At 36.8% G+C, this 20903-nt stretch overlaps 1 protein-coding gene across 3 annotated transcripts in view; it reads left to right on the top strand.

Moving 5' to 3' along the window:
* Nucleotides 1-20903, top strand: part of TBK1 (TANK binding kinase 1) — a 51775-nt gene that overhangs the window by 27067 nt on the left and 3805 nt on the right. For 2 of the 3 annotated variants that reach the window (XM_036252234.1, XM_036252236.1), the window contains 12 exons: nucleotides 2030-2226; nucleotides 3223-3281; nucleotides 3692-3783; nucleotides 6018-6119; nucleotides 6971-7049; nucleotides 15871-15992; nucleotides 16089-16165; nucleotides 16760-16799; nucleotides 17551-17652; nucleotides 17781-17877; nucleotides 18707-18813; nucleotides 19039-19110. In XM_036252234.1, the coding sequence (XP_036108127.1) occupies nucleotides 2030-2226; nucleotides 3223-3281; nucleotides 3692-3783; nucleotides 6018-6119; nucleotides 6971-7049; nucleotides 15871-15992; nucleotides 16089-16165; nucleotides 16760-16799; nucleotides 17551-17652; nucleotides 17781-17877; nucleotides 18707-18813; nucleotides 19039-19110 (1146 nt within the window). Of the gene's footprint in view, nucleotides 1-2029; nucleotides 2227-3222; nucleotides 3282-3691; nucleotides 3784-6017; nucleotides 6120-6970; nucleotides 7050-15870; nucleotides 15993-16088; nucleotides 16166-16759; nucleotides 16800-17550; nucleotides 17653-17780; nucleotides 17878-18706; nucleotides 18814-19038; nucleotides 19112-20903 lie in introns of those variants that run through there. The other variant, XM_036252235.1, reaches the window with a different exon arrangement.

Genomic DNA, 20903 nt, shown 5'->3' with positions numbered 1-20903 from the left:
CGTCTTAAATATAGTTAGTGTAGTTATTGTTTGCATATGTGACACAAAACCCTTCTTGGGTATTGGAGAAATAACCATTTGTTTTACCTAAACAAAAACATGTAACAACCATGTCATAAAAAGTTATCTACCTATATGGTAAAACTGTATATAAGTAAATACACACACGTACATGTAATACTGGGGTAATCTGAGTAAGACAGGTGGATCAGTATCAACAGTATCAATATCCTGGTTGTAATACTGTACTTATTTTATGCCAGATGATACCATTGGGGGAAACTGGGTGAAGGGTATATAGCATCTCTCTGTATTATTTCTTACAGCTGCATATAAATGACCAATGATCTCAAAATATTTTATTTTTATTTATTTATTTTCTTTATTAATTTTAGGGAGAGGGAGAAAGAGATACAAACATCAGTGAGAGAGAACATCTACTGGCCAACTGCATGTCCCCCACTGGGGATTTGGCCCACAACCTGGGCATGTGCCCTGGCCAGGAATCGAACCAGCGATCTCCTAGTGCATGGGTTGAGGCTCAACCACTGAGCCACACCAGCCGGGCTCAAAATAATTTTTTTTAAATGAAGGGAAAAAACATTACACTTATTCTAGATGCTTTAATTTTTTGTTTTGACAGACTTCAAATAGCAGTTTTGATGTCTCATAAAACAAGAGACTTTTACTAGTAATTTATTAAGGAATAGCATTAATTAGATAAAATATTTTAGAGATTAATATCTAATATATATGTCTACTATAAACACTAAATATAATGAATAAAATAATATTACTATAACAGGTTAAAATATAATATGCATCTTTATTTTGGTGCTTAATAGTCTGAATGAATATGTATTTATTTCATTTTTAATATGTTTTTATATTTTTTATTATATTTATATATATATATGTGTGTGTGTGTTTGTGTGTGTGTATATATATTTTGTTAATCCTCACCCAAGGATATTTTTTCCATTGATTTTTTTAGAGAGAGTGGAAGGAAGGGAGGAAGGGGTATATATAGAGAGAGAGCCATATCAATTGGTTGCCTTACATACCCTTGACCGGGAATTGAACCTACAACCCTTTGGTGCGTGGGTTGGTGCTCTAACTATTGAGCAACACCAGCCAGGGCTGTTTTTATTAATGTGAGAGAAAGGGAGAGGAGAGAGGAACGTCAATGTGAGAGTGAAACATCAATAAGCTGCCTTTTGCACACTCCCCTACTGGGGATGGAGCCCACAGCCCTGGCATGTGCCCTAACCAGGCATCAAACCAGCAACCTTTTGATGCATGGGATGATGCTTAACCAACTGAGCTACACCAGCCAGGGCTGGCCACTGTTTCATTTTTAAAATCTATGTGAACATAAAAATCTCAAGCAAGCCTGAGCCAAATCTTAGAGCCTTGTGGGGAAGATAAATCACAACATTGCTGCTGAAACTTTTTTTTATTTTATAGATCTGTTTAGGGAGAATCTACCTTTTGCTCACAAACACTATTTTGAAAATACCTGGTTTTATTAATTGATTTAACAAACATTATATAGTTGTGTTGTAAGTACTATTCTCAGTTCTTTGTATACTGATTTTATTATTTTAATCCTCACCCAAGGATATTCCTCCATTTATTATCAGATAGAGTGGGAGGGAGGGAGAGAGAGAAACATCAATGTGAGAGAGACACATCAACCCGTTGCCTCTCGCACAACCTGACCAGAGCCGGGGACAAACCACAGTCGAGGTACGTGCCCTTGACCAGAATTGAACCCACTACTCATTGGTCCACAGGCTGACACTCTAACCAGTGAATCAAACCGGCCAGGGCAGTTTTTTGTATATTTAAGTAATTTAGTCCTCACAACAATTCTATGAGATGGGTCCTATTATTCCTATTTTACACAGAGGAGTCATGATGTGAAATACCACTGAGAAATGGATGTTGTACTCAGTCAATAAAAAAAAAAGACTTCACCTCTCTTCTTATCGCATTTATGTTGTCTTTTTGGATTTTTCTCAAACAGTGCTACTGTATTTCATGAACTGGTGTATAAACAAACCAAAATTACTTCTGCAAATCAACAACTTATATATGAAGGACGACGCTTAGTGCTAGAACCTGGAAGACTAGTGCAGCATTTCCCTAAAACTACTGAGGAGAATCCTATCTTTATAGTAAGCCGGGAACCTCTGACCACCATAGGATTGATGTATGAAAAAAGTAAGTTAAGATTTTCCTTGTTCTTACTAGCCACTTAAAAAAACCTGTAGAAATTATTGTCATTTTCATAAAGTTGGTTGATAATGACATTAATGTAGCCCTTTTTTATAACCATTAAAATTTTGTAAATTAATTGAACAAAGCTAGTAAAATATAAAAGCCTTGTGGGTAAAACAGTTTGACATTAAATACTTTGTTTCACAAAGTGGTAGTTTGTCATGTATGTTTCACCTTACCTGTCTGCTTTCAGTGTTTTACTCAAATTCATAACTGTGAATTCCATAAATTTCAGCAAATATTTATTGTGTCCAATGTGAATAGGACCCTTTGCCAGACTTTGGAGTCTAAGAAAAATTAGATCTGCATTTTGGAGTCTTCTAAATTATAGATCCTACTGCTGAAAAAAAAATAAACTACCTAGATTTTGCATTTCTATTTGGATTTTGGAATTTGATTTCCATTTAAATATGTTGAGCCCTGGCCGGTTTGGCTCAGTGGTTAGAGTGTCGGCCTGCGGTCCAGAGAGACCCGGGTTCAGTTCCCACTAAGGGCATGTACCTCAGTTGCGGTTTGTCCCTGGCCCTGGTTGGGTCGTGCGAGTGGCAACCACTCGATGTATCCCTTTCACGTCGATGTTTCTCTCTCTCTCTCTCTCCCCCTCCCCCTCTCACTCTATCTGAACAAAATATTGAAAAATGTCTTTGGGTGAGGATAAAAATAAATAAATAAATAAATAGAAGCGTTGAGCTGATTGAGTTGAAATATATTTAAGAAAAAAATTGAAGTTTCTTAGAAATAGTATAGGTAATTTGTTATAGAATGAGCATTATTGTTCCGTGTGTGTGTGTGTGTGTAGTCAACCGGGAAAAGAACATTATAGAGTTTTGCCACTAAATTTAATTTAATGTAAAGGTTAATTTTGAAGTTAGAGGTTACTATATAAAGGGTACAGTAATTTATTCAAAATTCTCTATTACTGACTATTTCATGTTTTAGTTTCCCTCCCTAAAGTACACCCACGTTATGATTTAGATGGAGATGCTAGCATGGCCAAGGTTAGTATTTAATTAAATTACCAAGTAAACATCTAAGTTAAAATTATGTTATCAATAGTGGAAGCAATATAATGTATTGTAGTCTTTATATATGCCTATTTGATTTAGGAAATTATTTAAATTGTTATCCATTGCAAATTATATTGTGTTCTTTCTTTTTTACTTTATATCCTTTTTTAAATTCATTAGAAAACTTTCTCCATTTGGGGCAGTGCACGTTCAGCATTATCACATTAAGGATGAAATGTTTATTGTGCTTATATTTGTTCTTAGCTTTTAGAAATTGGTAGTTAATTGTGTTTTTAATTAACCTGATAAAAATATGTGTTTGAAAATTATTTATGTAAAAGTTTGCCTTACCATGTACCATAATTAGCACCAAATAGTGACATTTTACATTTCTTCATTAGGCAATAACAGGAGTTGTGTGTTATGCCTGTAGAATTGCCAGTACCCTGCTGCTTTATCAGGAATTAATGCGAAAGGGAATACGATGGTTGATGTAAGTAATAGATTGAAAGTTGAAAATTGATCTGCACATAGACCTCACTAAGTAACTGGTAACCACCCATCATCTCTTCAGAGTAGGTAGGGTTAGGTGCTTGGTTTTTATTATAATACTGTGTTTCACATTTAATTTCTAAAACATTTGGCAGCTATTTTAACACTGGATTTCTACAATAACCTTGTGAGACAGGATAATAATATCTGAATTTTAAAACTTATACCACACGGACAATGTGATGGCAAATGAATTTGTTTTCCAGGGCCCTTAACTTGGCTGTCATTTCACTATCTTGGAAGGCTTAGTCATTGTTGTAATCCAGTACAACCTGTACTTCTTTGTAGGGTTTATGTCCTCAGAATCCTTCTCTATTTCCTGCCTTTTTCCTAAATAATGTATACACTCAGCTTTTTTTTTTAGTAACATTGAGCTATAATTCACATACTATAAAATTTACTCATTTTTTAAAATGTGCAATTCAGTGATTTTTAACACATTCACAGAGTTGTGCAAGCATCACCAGTAATTTTAGAGTATTTTTAACCTAAAAAGAAACCCTGCACTCATTAACAGTCACTCCCCATTTTCACTATAACCTCCTAGCCCTAGGCAACCACTGATATACTGTCTGTTGCTATAGATCTGCCTATTCTAGACATTTCATATAAATGAAAGCATACAGTATGAGCACACACCCATCTTCATAAGCAATTAAAAGCTAATGTTTTTGGTGGGTTTTTTTTTTTTTTTTCCCAAGTCACTTAATATAGTTATTGTAGGTTAGAATATTGATCATCTAGTTAGCTCAGTATGCTCCTTCTAAAGGTTGATGCTAGGAAATGTTTTGAGAATGAATAGGATTTAACCTTTTTTAACCTTTCATGATTCGTAGATACCATCTGTTTATGTGATAGAAATGGAAAATAAATGGTCTCTTTTAAGAATCATAACTAGGCCCAGTCGATGTGGCTCAGTGGTTGGGCATTGTTCCATGCACAAAGAGGTCACCAGTTCGATTCCTGGTCAAGACACAAGCTCAGGTTTCAGGCTCAAGCCCCAGTAGGAGGCGTGCAAGAGGCAGCGAGTTCATGTTTCTATCTTTCTCTTTCCCTCTCCCCATCTCTCTCTTAAAATCAATAAAAACATATGAAAAGAAAAAAGTCAAACTATTTTTGAAAAAAGAAGCATAACTCGTTCTATGCATCATTTGAAGCTTTTGAATTTTATACACCCACAGTAATGGCCTCGTGTTGTCTGGGCTCATAGTGCTCTTCAGCTTTAATGCTTATGACAGCTGTGTGCCCACCTCACACCTAGCCTTCTCTTTCTGCAAAAACATGTGAAGCATGTCATCATTCTTGTTCTGCTGTTGCTTCTAAGGAAAAAAAGGAATCGGACTCTTTTTCCCCATCACTTTCATGTTAAATGTGTGCTTATGATATATTTGATGTGTTCACCTATCTAGTCTATAAGCCTTTGCTTTTCTCTTTCCATTAAGAAGCCTCTTTGTTTTTACTAAATAGTTTCTGCAGAAATCTTAAGTGTTGATTCCATTTATTTTCAAAGCATTGTCACTAACAGCTCTCGTTTTCTCTCAGTGTTGTAATCTACACCAGTCACTGCTCCATGAAGCTTTTATTCCTTTTACTTACTAGCTTTCAGTTTATTAAGTCATGAGAAAACCACTGTTGGTAAACTTCTTTTTAAGTTAATAAATGTTTTAGACTCTGTGGGCACATAAGGTCTTTTTTTTGTTTTTACAACCTTTAAATATGTAAATACCATTCTTAACAAAAACAAGCATCAGGTCTTAGTTTGTTGATCCTTGATATGAACCAAAAGCTCTTCAATTATATTATTTACTATGTCATGCTTTTTCTTTAGAGGTCATATTGACTTAAAGTAGAAATCAGCAGTCTACTATGAGTAGTAAAAATTCTGGCAGTATAAAATGTAATGCTATTTATCTTATTTATGTAATTGTAGATTAGCTTTTATTTTCAATATATTAATGCTCCAGATTTCTAAATTGTTGACCTAATATGTAGTAATGGTTAATGCCCTATATACATATAAGGCTCACAGAAATGCTTTAATTAATAAAAAGGGGATTGGCTTTCATAATATATCAAGACTGTTAAGAAATTTGAACAGAAGTACAGCAGTATAATTTATGATTGATGAGAAAACAAATAATTTCTTACATAAACTAATGAGAATATTTTTTTTAGAGAATTAATTAAAGATGATTACAATGAAACTGTTCACAAAAAGACAGAAGTTGTGATCACATTGGATTTCTGCATCAGAAACATTGAAAAAACTGTGAATGTGTGAGTAGATTATTACTTCCTTAAGTGATAATTGTTAAAACATTAATTATTGTTATATTTCTGTTTAATTAGTTATCTTTGACATGTATAGCTTGCTATAAAGGGAAAAAATATAACAACAACAACAAAGGAAGTAGGAAGAGGTATTCTAGAACTGTATTTTGATAGTTTTTTAAATTGGGGGATTACTTCTAGTTTACTGTGCTTATTTTATTATATTTTTTCTTTATTGATGTTAGAGAGAGAGGAAGGGAGAGGGAGAGATAGAAACATAAATGAGAGAGAACACTGATTGACCGCCTTGTGCATGCCCCTCACTGGGGATTTGGCTCACAGCCTGGGCATGTGCACTGACCGGGAATCAGACCGGCTAAATCTTGGTGCCTGGGTTGACGCTCAACCACTGAGCAACAACTGCCGGGCTAGTTTACTGTGCTTATTAAGCTTGTCCCTGAGAATGTCTTTTGAAACGGAACATTTTAAACTATCCTCTTCCTAGGCTATACTATTTGTACTGCATAGGAAATACAATTAATGAAATCAGAATTTACTATTGACCACATTAATTCTTGAATCTAGTATTGTGACTAATATCTGGAATAAGACTATTTGAAATTAAGTTGTTTTTTATATTTTATCTCTTAATCTGCAATTTTATAAGTAGAAGTATTTAAAATTTCTTTACAAAGACATCAAATTTTCTTGGACTCTTTTGCTTTGTAGACTTGCATTCAGTATTTTATTCTTAAATTATTAGAATAATAAAACTCAAATATAATTATTAAAACATCTTTTTAAATCTGTGTATTCATTATACTCAATTAATTTTTCTATACTTGTTTTTCGTATAGATACGAAAAGTTGATGAAAATCAACCTAGAAGCAGCAGAGTTAGATGAAATTTCAGACATACACACCAAATTGTTAAGAGTAAGTATTTACAAAGTTATGACAAACATAGGCTCATAATCTGTTTCTTTGCTGCCAAGAATAGATAAACTTTCCCAAAGAGATGATGTACCTAAAGATCTCCAGAGAAAAAGTAACCTTTTACTATTTTTTGGAACTATTTACAAAATTTAAATGCCCTACTGCCATGCAATTCTTTGTGACATTTCCAAATACCTACTTTGCATTAAGCCCATTTCTCTCTCCCTTTCTCCCTATCTCTTTAAAATCCATAATGCTCTTGTGTTGCTGCTGTGGCAATTAAAGTAAGTTCATAAATGTAATTTAACAAGCAGAGTGCTTAAACTTCCTTAGAATTAGATGCAGGTTAGGAAAATATCAGATCTTTTCCAAAATAAAAAGTAAGAAAAGAAAGATTTGGGTTCCTAAAGTCAGTGAATCATTCCTCTAGATAAAAATAGAAATTAGGACAAAAATCTACTCTGCTGAAAAATATAATAGCATTTCAGGTAGTTCCTGGATCTCTTATTAAAATGTATTTTAAGGTGCTGTGAGATGTGCTCTGAGAGCTGATTACTAATCCCAGGTCTGCCCCTATTTACCCAGCTATTCCAGCCTGGTGAATAAAGCAAGGCCTTTAATTCTTTGTATTCTCATTTTCTTTTTCTTTAAAATATGCAGTTTCTTACCCTTATGTCTCACACGTTGTTGTACCAATTAAATTAGATGGATAAAAATGCTCTGCTGCTGCAAGCTTTTAGCATTTGAAGTATTCTTTCATGAAATAGATGTTAAATTAAAAGTGAAAAAGAGCCCTGGCCAGTTTCGCTCAGCAGTTAGAGCATCGGCCTGCTGTCCAGAAAGACCCGGGTTTGGTTCCCTCTAGGGGCGCATACCTTGGTTGCAGTTTGTCCCCAGCCCTGGTGGGTCATGTGGGTGGCAGCCACTGGATGTGTCCCTTTCATGTTGATGTTTCTCTCTCTCTCTCTCTCTCTCTCTTTTCCTCTCTCTCCCTCCCACTCTATCTGAACAAAAAATGGAAAAATGTCCTCGGGTGAGGATTTAAAAAAAAGTGCAAAAGAACTTGATACAGTATCCCTTTTCTCTTTCCCAGGTTAGGCTGATTTTTAGTTGTTGTTTTCCTTTTGTTTTCCATCTAAAACAGTGGTTTTCAAAATATGAGTCATGAACAACTAATAGGTTATAAAGTTCACATTGTTTTTTTGTTTTTTTAATCCTCACCCGAGGATATTTTTCCATTTTTTTGTACAGATAGAGTGGGAGGAAGGGAGAGAGAGAAACATCGACGTGAAGGGACACATCGAGTGGCTGCCACCCGCACGACCAATCAGGGCCGGGGACAAACTGCAACCGAAGTACGTGCCCTTAGCGGGAACCGAACCCGGGTCTCTCCGGACCACAGGCCAACGCTCTAACCGCTGAGCCAAACCGGCCAGGGCTCACATTGTTTTTTTAAATGAAATGTAATAGAAAATGTCAAAATGCATCACATGTAATAAAATTACCGTTCCATGAAACTTTCATTTTAGTTCTGTATACACATTTAAATAATACTGGGTTAAAACGAAGTGTATTTCTTACTATAGGTCTTGGTCACAAAAGTTTTTTTAAATGTTGATATAGAATTAAGCAAATAAAAGTCAAAGAAACAAATAATTGTCCCCAGTATTTGTATTTAAATGTGGGCAGTTATGTCATTGTGTTTTCTATTCTTTTTCTCTTTTGTCTTAGAACTTTATTTACTAACTCATAGTCCTAATGGACACTAATTTCTAGTGCTGGCATCATTTGAATGCTTTGAATTGAAATTGTATGTCTTCTTTTGGGGAGCCCAAAGTGTTCCTCACTTTTACAACATTTTGGTGAAGATTTAGATTTCCTATGAGAATTGAAGCATGGATGATTAAATAGCTTAGGGTCACTGAGTCTTATAATTAGGGCTTTAACTTCAGACCAGTTACTTTTCACTTGATTGCATTTTTTTTCTCCTCATAATCTGTTTAGCTGTTGTGGTTCCTTTCCTACTAAAAAGACCTTAAAATATTTTTCTACTATAAAAAAATATTTTTAGTAAAATTTATCTGTAGAAATGATACCATATATGCTCCCCACCCAAAAATGATTGTTCAGCCCTGGCCGGTTTGGCTCAGCGGTTAGAGCGTCGGCCTGCGGTCCTGAGAGACCCGGGTTCGGTTCCTTCTAGGGGCGCATACCTTGGTTGCAGTTTGTCCCCAGCCCTGGTGGGTCATGTGGGTGGCAGCCACTGGATGTGTCCCTTTCATGTTGATGTTTCTCTCTCTCTTTTCCTCTCTCTCCCTCCCACTCTATCTGAACAAAAAATGGAAAAATGTCCTCGGGTGAGGATTTAAAAAAAAGTGCAAAAGAACTTGATACAGTATCCCTTTTCTCTTTCCCAGGTTAGGCTGATTTTTAGTTGTTGTTTTCCTTTTGTTTTCCATCTAGAACAGTGGTTTTCAAAATATGAGTCATGAACAACTAATAGGTTGTAAAGTTCACATTGTTTTTTTGTTTTTTTAATCCTCACCCGAGGATATTTTTCCATTTTTTTGTACAGATAGAGTGGGAGGAAGGGAGAGAGAGAAACATCGACGTGAAGGGACACATCGAGTGGCTGCCACCCGCACGACCAATCAGGGCCGGGGACAAACTGCAACCGAAGTACGTGCCCTTAGCGGGAACCGAACCCGGGTCTCTCCGGACCACAGGCCGACGCTCTAACCGCTGAGCCAAACCGGCCAGGGCTCACATTGTTTTTTTAAATGAAATGTAATAGAAAATGTCAAAATGCATCACATGTAATAAAATTACCGTTCCATGAAACTTTCATTTTAGTTCTGTATACACATTTAAATAATACTGGGTTAAAACGAAGTGTATTTCTTACTATAGGTCTTGGTCACAAAAGTTTTTTTAAATGTTGATATAGAATTAAGCAAATAAAAGTCAAAGAAACAAATAATTGTCCCCAGTATTTGTATTTAAATGTGGGCAGTTATGTCATTGTGTTTTCTATTCTTTTTCTCTTTTGTCTTAGAACTTTATTTACTAACTCATAGTCCTAATGGACACTAATTTCTAGTGCTGGCATCATTTGAATGCTTTGAATTGAAATTGTATGTCTTCTTTTGGGGAGCCCAAAGTGTTCCTCACTTTTACAACATTTTGGTGAAGATTTAGATTTCCTATGAGAATTGAAGCATGGATGATTAAATAGCTTAGGGTCACTGAGTCTTATAATTAGGGCTTTAACTTCAGACCAGTTACTTTTCACTTGATTGCATTTTTTTTCTCCTCATAATCTGTTTAGCTGTTATGGTTCCTTTCCTACTAAAAAGACCTTAAAATATTTTTCTACTATAAAAAAATATTTTTAGTAAAATTTATCTGTAGAAATGATACCATATATGCTCCCCACCCAAAAATGATTGTTCAGCCCTGGCCGGTTTGGCTCAGCGGTTAGAGCGTCGGCCTGCGGTCCTGAGAGACCCGGGTTCGGTTCCTGCTAAGGGCGCGTACCTCGGTTGCAGTTTGTCCCCAGCCCTGGTCGGTTGTGCGGGTGGCAGCCACTTGATATGTTCCTTTCACATCAATGTTTCTCTCTCTCTCTCTGTTCCTCTCTCTCCCTCCCACTCTACCTGAACAAAAAATGGAAAAATGTCCTCGGGTGAGGATAAAAAAAAAAAAAATGATTGTTCAGAGTTCTATTCAGTGCTCTGCAGCAGTGGCTGTCAGAGTAGTTCCTGGACCAACAGACAGCCTCACATGGGAACTTGTTAGAAATACACATTTTGGCCCTGGCCAGTTTGGCTCAGTGGTTAGAGCGTCGGCCTGTGGTCCAGAGAGAACTGGGTTCAGTTCCTGCTAAGGGCACGTACCTCGGTTGCAGTTTGTCCCCGGCCCTGGTTGGGTCGTGCAGGAGGCAGCCACTCGATGTGTCCCTTTCACGTCGATGTTTCTTTCTCTCTCTCTCTCTCTCTCTCTCTCTCCCCCTCTCCCTCCCCTTCTCTCTCTCTCTCCCTCCCACTCTGTCTGAACAAAAAATGGAAAAATGCCCTTGGGTGAGGATTAAAAGAAAAGAAATACACATTTTGGGGCCCCACCTATTGAATCAGAAATGGTTATGGTAGGGCCCAGCAATCCTGTGTTGTTGTTTTTACTTTAAATACTATTCTATTTTTTATTTACAATTGACATGCAATATTATATTAGTTTCAAATGTACAGCCCAGTGATTAGACATTATATAACTTACTGAATAATCATTCCAATACATTTTGTACCCATCTGACATCATATATAGTTATTACAGTATTATTGACTATACTCCCTATATTGTACTTTACAACCCTGTAACTATTCTGTAATTACCAATTTGTATTTTTAAATCCCTTCACCTTTTTCACTCATCTCCCTACCCCCCCCCCCAATCTGGCAGCCATCAAAATGTTCACCGTATCTGTGAGTCTGTTTCTGTTTATTTTGTTTTTTTTAGATTCAATTGTTTGTAGCTATGTATTTATTGCCATTTTATTATTCATATTTCTTATCTTTTTCCCCTTCTTTTTTTTTTAATCCTCACCCAAGGGCATTTTTCCATTTTTTTGTTCAGATAGAGTGGGAGGGAGAGAGAGGAAGAGAGAGAGAGAGAGAAACATCGACATGAAGGGGACACATTGAGTGGCTGCCACCCGCATGACCCATCCAGGGCCGGGGACAAAGTGCAACCAAGGTACATGCCCTTAGCAGGAACCGAACCCGGATCTCTCTGGACCACAGGTTGACGCTCTAACCGCTGAGCCAAACCGGCCAGGGCATTCCCTTCTTCTTAAAGAAGACTCTTTAACATTTCATGTAATACTGATTTGGTGGCAATGAACTCCTTTAGCTTTTTCTTGTCTGGGCAGCTCTTTATATGTCTTTCAGTTGTAAATGATAGCTTTGCTGGGTAGAGTAATCTTGGTTGTAGGTCCTAGATTTTCATCACTTTGAATATTTTTTTTCCGGCCAGCAACGTTTCGGTTGAGAAATCAGTTGCCAGTCTTGTGGAAGCTCCCTTGTAGGTAACAAACTGCTTTTTTCTTGCTGCTTTTAAGATTCTCTCTGTCTTTAATTTTTTTCATTTTAATTATGATGTATCTTGGTTTGAACCTCTTTGGATTCATCTTGTTTGGGACTCTCTGCACTTCCTGGACTTTGGATGTCTATTTCCTTCAACAGGTCAAAGAAGTTTTCCATCATTATATTTTTGCACAGGTTTTCAATTCCTTGCTCTCTCTTCTCTTGGCACTCCCGTGATGTGAATGTTGGTACATTTGAAGTTGTCCCAGAGGCTCCTTATGCTATCTTCTTTTTTTATTTTTTATTCTTACTTTCTATTGCTATTTTGATTGTTTTCTGCTTTCCTTATCTTCCAAATCTCTGATGCGTGATCCTATGCTTCATCTATTCCACTGTTATTTCCCTATAAAGTTCTTCATTATAGTTAATGTATTCTTCATTTCTGATTGGTTCTTTTTTATGTTTTCTATCTCCATTTTTATATTTTCTCTCTCTTTGTTAAAGTTCCTCCTCAGTTTATTGAGCATCCTTATAATCAGTGTTTTGAACTCTGCATCTAGTAGATTGCTTATCTCCATTTTGTTTAGTTCTTTTACTGGAGTTTTGTTCTGTTCTTTAATTTGGGACATGTTTCTTTGTCTCCTCATTTTGGCAGCCTCCCCATGTTTGTTTCTGTGTATTAGGTAGAGCTGCTACATCTCCCGGGCTTGGTAGAGTGGCCGATGTAGTTGGCGTCCTGTAGGGTCCACCGGAGCTGGGAACTATAGATGCGCACCCTTTCCCCACTATGGGTCGTGTACACCCTCCTGTTGTAGTTGAACCTTGATTGCTGTTGGCACATCAACAGGAGGGATTTACCCCCTGGTTGATCAGCTGCAAGGACTGGCTGTGACCACTGTGGAGAATCGGCTATGCAGGAGCCCACTCCATGGAGGACTTACTTCAGCAGGGCTCTGGTGTTCACTGAGTATGTCAGTTTTGGAGGTGGTTGGGTGGTGCTTCGATGTGATCTGAAACTGTCTACTAGGTGCACTGGCTCTGGGGCCTCCCAGGAGGTGCAGGCCCAAGTCCTGTGTTCTGTCCTGGGGCTACCCAGCATTAGTTACAAAGTGATCTATAAATGCCTTCTACTTGTGCTGGGCTTAGAGGTGCCCAGGAGAGGCCTAACTGTGAACCAAGGCTGGTTGCTGCTAGTGCCAGGCCTAGGACCACTTAATGAGAGGTGTGGGGCTCACTGAGGTCAGATGTTGCTTGTTTGAGAGATTTTAGGAAAGTTTTTATTGATTTTTTTTTTTTAGAGAGAGAGAAAGAAACATCGATGTGAGAAACATCAATTGGCTGCCTCCTGCACGACCCCTATTGGGGATCGCGCCCACAACCTGAGCATGTGCCCTGACCAGGAGTCAAACTGGGACCTCGAAGTCCATGGGACAATGCGCAATTCACTGAGTCATACTGGTGAGGCTTCTTTAATATTTTAATGTTAAAAAATGTTAAGTATATGTGTTAAGTACCTTATACTTTCAAAATATGGAAAATAGTTTATAGATCAGGTTATTTTTTTACAGCATTATGCAGAAGTGTGAAAATGGCAAGCAACCTGAAGTACCAATAATAGGGAGATAATAAGTAAAAATATTAATAAATCCATTGGCTGTAATATTATGTCTATTAAAAGATAGTGTTACCAAAAGAAAAACAAAAACCAGAAAATTTTTTTTTTAATCCTCATCTGAAGGTATTTTTCCATGTATCATCAGATAGAGTAGAAGGGAGGGAGGGAGAAAGAGAGAGAGAGAAGAGAAGAGAAAGAAACATCAAGGGACACATCGACCACGTTGCCTCCCACACGACCCCTACCAGGACCAGGGACAAACCACAATCGAGGTACGTGCCCTTGACCAGAATCAAACATGCGGCTCATTGGTCCACGGGCCGACACTCTTAACTGCTGAGCCAAACCGGCCAGGGCATGTACCATAACTTTTTTATCTACTCCTCTGCTGATGGGCACTTGGGTTGTTTCTAGATCTTAGCTATTGTGAAAAGTGCTGCTATGAACATAGGGGTACATGTATTCTTTCTGATTGGTGTTTCGGTATTCTTAGAGTATATTCCTAGGAATAGGATCAGTGGGTCAAATAGCAGTTCAATTTTTAATTTATTTAGGAAATGTCAGCCCAGCCGGTGTGGCTCAGTGGTTGAGCATCGACCCATGCACCAAGAGATCGCCAGTTCGATTCCTGGTCAGGGCACATGCCCAGGTTATGGACCCAATCCTCAGTGGGGGGCATGCAGGAGGCGGTCAGTCGATGTTCTCTCTCATCAATGTTTCTTTCTATCTCTTTCTTTCTCTCCTTTCCTCTCTTTATAAAAATCAATAAAGGGGAAAAAAAATTTTTTTTTTAATTGAAAAAGGAAATTTTATACTGCTTTTCATAGTGGCTGCACCAGTCTGCATTCCCACCAACAGTGTACTAGGGTTCCTTGTTCTCTACATCCTCACCAGCACTTGTTGATTGATTTATTGATAGTAGTAACAGAGACATCAAAACGTGAATCAGACTGATGAATCTCAGGGGGAGGGGAGGCGGGGCAGGAAAAGATTAACCAAAGAGCTTATATACATGTATACATAGCCCATGGATAGTCAAGTGGTGAAGGCCTTGGGTGGGGCGAGAACCAGTTGGAGCAGGGACATGGGGAGGGGGGAAATTGGGGGACATCTGTAAGACAACAATAAAGATTAAAAAATAGCTAATTCAAATTGATAAGGATAAAGTTAAATCTATAGTAAAGAGACATAGTACATTCAGAAATTATTTTAAAAATCAGTAGACCTAACGAAACCCTTAGAAAAAAATGTTCACAATAGTAATAAAAAATTGTACTATAATAATACTAAGGTATTATTTTTGTCTTTCGATTTAGCAAGGTTTAATCAGAGTTTCTGATTCAACAGGTGGGGCCCCGAAGTGTGCATTTGTAACAAGTTCCCATGTGAGGCTGACAAGTGTAGTAAAAAGGGCATAAGTTTTTGTTGCTAGTGGCAGTGTAAACCACCACTTAAAATTTTATTTGAAAAGCAATAGTATGTATCAGAATCCTTAAAATATTTAGATATATTTAATTCTTTATGTCTGGCCTTCATCCTTCTTTAATTTTTTTTTTTTTTTTTTTTGGAGAGAGAGAAAGGGAGAGAAACATTGATGTGAGAGAGAAACATCCATCAGCTGCCTCCTACACACCCCCTATCAGGGTTCGAACCTAAAACCTGGGCATGTGCCCTGACCAGAATTGACCTGGGACCTCTCAGTCCATGGGAGGACGCTCAGTCCACTGAGCCACACCAGCCGGGCAGTCCTTTCTTTAACAGTCTTACAAATGCTTAGTTCTGTGGTAGATGAATGATAAATTTACTAAGCTTAAAATGAATAGGATCTTAAATGAAATTTCTTTTCATTTTCTGTTTATAATAAGAATTACTTTTGGGGGTGGGCTCTGAACATTTAGAGCACAATCTTGACTACCTACAATTTGTCCTTGGGGCTATGCTATGACATAGAGTATTAACCTTATCTTACAGATAAAGACACAGAAGCTTAATTGAAGGATTAAAAGTATTTTATGTTCTGTCTTTGAATTGAAGTAATATATAAAAAAATATGATTCAGACTTTAGACTCCATTGGCACTGTGATTATCATTTCTGATTTTTGGTAATCTGAATCTGGTTTTATTTAGCTTTCCAGTTCTCAGGGAACAATAGAAACCAGTCTTCAGGATATCGAAAGCAAATTATCTCCAGGTGGATTGCTGTCGGATACATGGGCCCATCAAGAAGGCACTCATCCAAAAGATAGACAGTAGGTTATAACTATTGGTAGTTTCTGCTCTTATTATTAAATGTCCTTTTTCACATCAACTCAGTTAATTTATTTGGGTTTTTTTTCTTTAAATAGTGTAGAAAAGCTACAAGTCCTGTTAAATTGCATCACAGAGATATACTATCAATTCAAAAAAGACAAAGCAGAACGTAGTAAGTAAAATTTACCATTTGTTAATCTAATGAAATCAGCCCTACTAGTTGTAATTCTGTTGAATTAATTTGGTATATTTGTAAGGGTGGCTGCCCAAGTTATTTTTCAGACATTTGATTCTGTCAGGGAAGAAATCACATGTACTAAAAATTATTTTTAAAACCAGCAACCTTTTGAATATTTTAAATAGGGTTCATGAACTTCACAACTTCCACAGGCCAGGCACATAGCAGGAATGACATTGGCCAGTGGAGATGGGAGAACTGGAGAAGAGAGACCCCTGTTTAAAGGGGAGAGCCCCTCTCCAAATTTACCTCATTGTTGCCCAATCTTTCTATGTCTCAAGAAGAGTTAGAAAAACAGGTTTTATTGGAAATATTCTGATTTTAAATGTTGGCAGTTAATTTTTCTTTTTAATGTTAACTCTGTACAGACCAAATAAAAGCGTTTGTGGGCTATAGCTAACCTATGGGTCACAAGTTGGTGACATCTGTTTAAACTCTTAGACTTTTTGAAGTAATCTCAACAGAAAAAAATGCTGTGTAATTTTATGATTGTACATGTACAAAAGTAATATATTTTTTTACTTTTAGGACTAGCTTATAATGAGGAACAAATCCACAAATTTGATAAGTAAGTATCCAGATTATGTTTAATAATTATTTTTGTTATGTTATTCATGTGATTCTTCTTAGAGTTTAAATTAATTATAATTAAAAATACATTTTTACATTGGCTTTACATAATTATTACTCTGTATGCACATACTTTAGGCCCACTTATCTAGCTCCTGGTTGAGAGGTAACTGAGACGGGAGGAGGAGGGGTTGGCTTCTTCTGCCTCATGTGCTTCTGTTGCAAAAGGACATATAATAGAAAACACAGACGAGGACAGACTTAACCACCTTCTTAGCCTTAATTCAGTAAATATTTTGTACTATTCTCTGTTCTCATTTTCCTCTTGCAGCTCTAATTAGGTCTATCTTAGAAACCTTTGGCCTTCCATAAATATTCTAAAGTTACAACTATCATTACAGGAAATAATTTTATATATTTGATTTGTGTGTGTGTGTGTGTATTAATCCTCACCCAAGGATATTTTTCCATTGATTTTTAGATAGAGTGGAAACGGAGAGAGAGAAATATCAATGTGAGAGAGAGACATCAATTGGTTGCCTCCTACACGACCCCAACTGGGGCCAGGGATTGAATCTGCAACCCAGGCATGTGTCCTTGACCTGAAATCAAACCCATAACCCTTCGGTCCATGGGCTGACACTCTAACTGCTGAGCCAAACCAGTCAGGGCTATATTTGAGATTTTTTCAGTGTTGGAAATCTATTCAGTGATGTTAGTTTAAGCCTCTGATTATTTCTAAATTCCAGGCAGAAACTATATTACCATGCAACAAAAGCCATGACCCACTTCACAGATGAGTGTGTTCAAAAGTATGAGACATTTTTGGATAAGTCAGAAGATTGGATGAGGTAGGTAACCTGTTCGGGAAGTAATTAGTGGGTGATTGTACAATACACATTTTAATGTATATTGTATGTTTTAAGTAAGAATAATATTTCATTAGATTGCTTATTAATTGATTCTTTTTGGTTTTCAGAAAGATGCTTCATCTTAGGAAACAGTTGTTATCCCTAACTAATCAGTGTTTTGATATTGAAGAAGAAGTATCAAAGTATCAAGACTATACTAATGAGGTACAGCTATCTAAGTAGGAAAAAGAACACCTTTTTTTCTATTAGAAAAAATTTAAATAAAATTTTTTCCAGTTTATATTTGATTATGATTGAGAAGAGAGAAATAGACATAATACACAAGTATCAGCTCTACTTGCCTATTTGTGGGATTTATTTATTTTAATCCTCACCCACGCATATGTTTTTATTGATCTTTAGAGAGAGAGAGAAACATTGATTGGTTGCCTCCTATAGGTATCCTGACCAGGATCAAACCCAAAACTGAAGTATGTGCCCTGCCCGGGAATTGAACCCACTACTTTTTAGTGTACAGGGCAGTGCTGCAACCGAGCCATCCAACCAGGATTGTGGTATATATTTTGGGCCAAATTTTAAGAACTTAGATGTTTCACAGTTGAAAACATCTTATGGATGGACTATTCTTTTATCATCCATAAGAAAATAATTTTTAAAGTGTTGATTTAAGTATTATGTGATTGATGGTTTTGAAATGAAAACATAAAATTATAAAGGACTGCCCTGGCCAGTTTGGCTCAGCAGTTAGAGCATCAGCCTATGGACCAAATAGTCACAGGTTCAATTCCAGTGAAGGGCACGTACCTTGGTTGCATCAGGGTTGTGTGGGAGGCAGCCAGTCAATGTGTCCTTCTCTCATCAATGTTTCTCTCTCCCTCCCTCCCATTCTGTCTGAAGATAAATAGAAAAATATCCTTGGGTGAGGATAAAAAATAAAAGCTATAAAGGACTTAGTAAAACCTGTAACATTTGATTTAAGATCTGTAGTAAGTACTTTGTTCTGTGATTGATGTGGGATCTTTTGATGTTTTAGTTACAAGAAACTTTGCCTCAGAAAATGTTTGCAGCCTCCAGTGGAATCAAACATACCATGGCCCCAATTTATCCATGTTCTAACACATTAGTAGAAATGACTCTTGGGTAAGAAATTTATTATTTGGTAACTATGATTTTTTCATTTGTTTCTGTTTCCATTTGTGATCTGGATCTTTTATATTGAAATGTTTGATATTTGTTGTGAATATGTTTGCAAATGTGTCTAGTGATTTAATTTAAGCTATAGAACTAAAACAATATAAATACAATTCTAAAACATTTGTGTACATTTTTTGAACAAAGATGTTTATCTTTATTTTGTATGTATAGTATGAAGAAATTAAAAGAAGAAATGGAAGGAGTGGTTAAAGAACTTGCTGAAAATAATCATATTTTGGAGAGGTGAGTTAATGCAGATATATCATTCTGCCTAGTCAAGTACATGTGTATCTATACTTGTATCTCTCTATCTTCCTATATCAATAGATTAGGCAGTTGGAAAGGGAGATAAGGTCAGAACCTGTATGTTTTGTGACTTCCATGATGCCTTTTAATTAGTATGGGGTTGTTTGGATAAAGACAGTTCCACTATGATTGATTTCATTTTATAGAAGCACTGATTAATAGAATTACTTATTTCCTTATTTGAATCACTTTATAGAAATGAAAATCGTTGGCACATTATTTTTTTATAACATTTTCTCATTAGAATTGTAATTTTCAGTTTTGCATTCAGGAGTTGCTTATAAGATGCCAGCACCCGATTGGTGTTGGATAACTTGTAAAGCTATCTGCAAGCCTCCCTGCAGGTGAAGGCCAGCTGTAAATGCAGTGTTTTTGAGGAGTTGGGTGTCTGCTTATCTACAGAATCCTAATAGATCATTTGGAAAATGTCCAGAACCAATAAAACTACTTTGGATGGCTGTTTCCTCATCCCTCAGGGAAGTTAAAACCTATTTGGCTTTCTAGTGGAATAGAACCCTTGTCTTTCAAGCCCTTAGGTGTTCCTCTGTGGTTCTCTAACCTCTAAAATACGAATAAATATTTCACATTTATATGATGTTTCTCACACTTGCAGGACATTCCACTCTGCATTATGTCACTTAAAATGTTCCAGCCTATACAGTAACAGGATAGGTAGTCTTTTTTTTTTATCCTTACCTGAGGACATTTTTGCACTTTATCTTGAGATACAGAGTGGGAGGGAGAAAAGGAGGAAGAGAGAGAGAGAAACATCGATGTGAGAGAGACACATCGACTGGTTGCCACCCATACAACCCAAACCGGGGACGGGGACAAACTGCAACCCAGGTATGTGCCCTTAGTGGGAACCGAACCCGGGCCTCTCTGGTCTGTGGGCCAACACTATAACTGCTGAGCCAAACCAGCCAGGGCCAGGGTAGTTAGTTTTTATTCATGTTCGACAAATATGGAAGCTCATACCCTGAGAAGATAAGCTGGAGCTAGAACCCAGCCTCCTATCTCCTGCTAAAATCTTTTTCCACTATAACTGCCTATCTCTAAAGTTAGAGTCTCTGTCAGGAAATCACATGGTTTTTTAGCTGTATGCAGGAAGTTCTAAGACACTTCTGTAGTATTACTGAATTTTTTAAGTAATTTAATGAATTATAAAAAGTTTTTTTAAACAATACATATATAATTTTTAAATTTTGGAAGTTTTAAAAGATTGCACTTGCCCTTTTTCATGCTGCCCCCTCCCCACAGCAGTAATCACTGTTAGTACTTTGCTGTACTTGTGTGTTTTATGAGAAATGGACTCATTCTGTTCAAACTGGCTTAGTCTTGTGTTTTTCACTTAAGGATATATATCAGGGGTACTTTTTCAAGTCTCATTTTCAACAGCTGGTATTTCAGTGTGTGGGTCCACCATAGCTATTTAATATTTCCCTGTTTGTTGGCATTTAAGTTGTTTCTAATTTTTCATAATTACAAACCATGCTTTAGTGAGCATACTTGTCTGTATACCTTCATGTACTTGTGTAAGAATTTTTGAGTGATCAATTTCTAGATGTGTAATTGTTGGGTCAAAAAGTATGTACATTTCAATTTTGATAGGTATTGTTAATTTGTTCTTTAAAAGGTGTGTATGTTGTAGTCCCAGAGAGAGTGAGATTTGTTAACACTGAATGTTACCAGTTTGTTTTGTTTTGTTTTTTTTAGTCCTCACCCGAGGA

This window comes from Molossus molossus, unplaced genomic scaffold (assembly GCF_014108415.1).
Source record: "Molossus molossus isolate mMolMol1 unplaced genomic scaffold, mMolMol1.p scaffold_m16_p_10, whole genome shotgun sequence".
Taxonomy (NCBI): Eukaryota; Metazoa; Chordata; class Mammalia; order Chiroptera; family Molossidae; genus Molossus; species Molossus molossus.
Note: the sequence above shows the minus strand (reverse complement) of the source record. Positions and strands in the feature narration are given on the sequence as shown.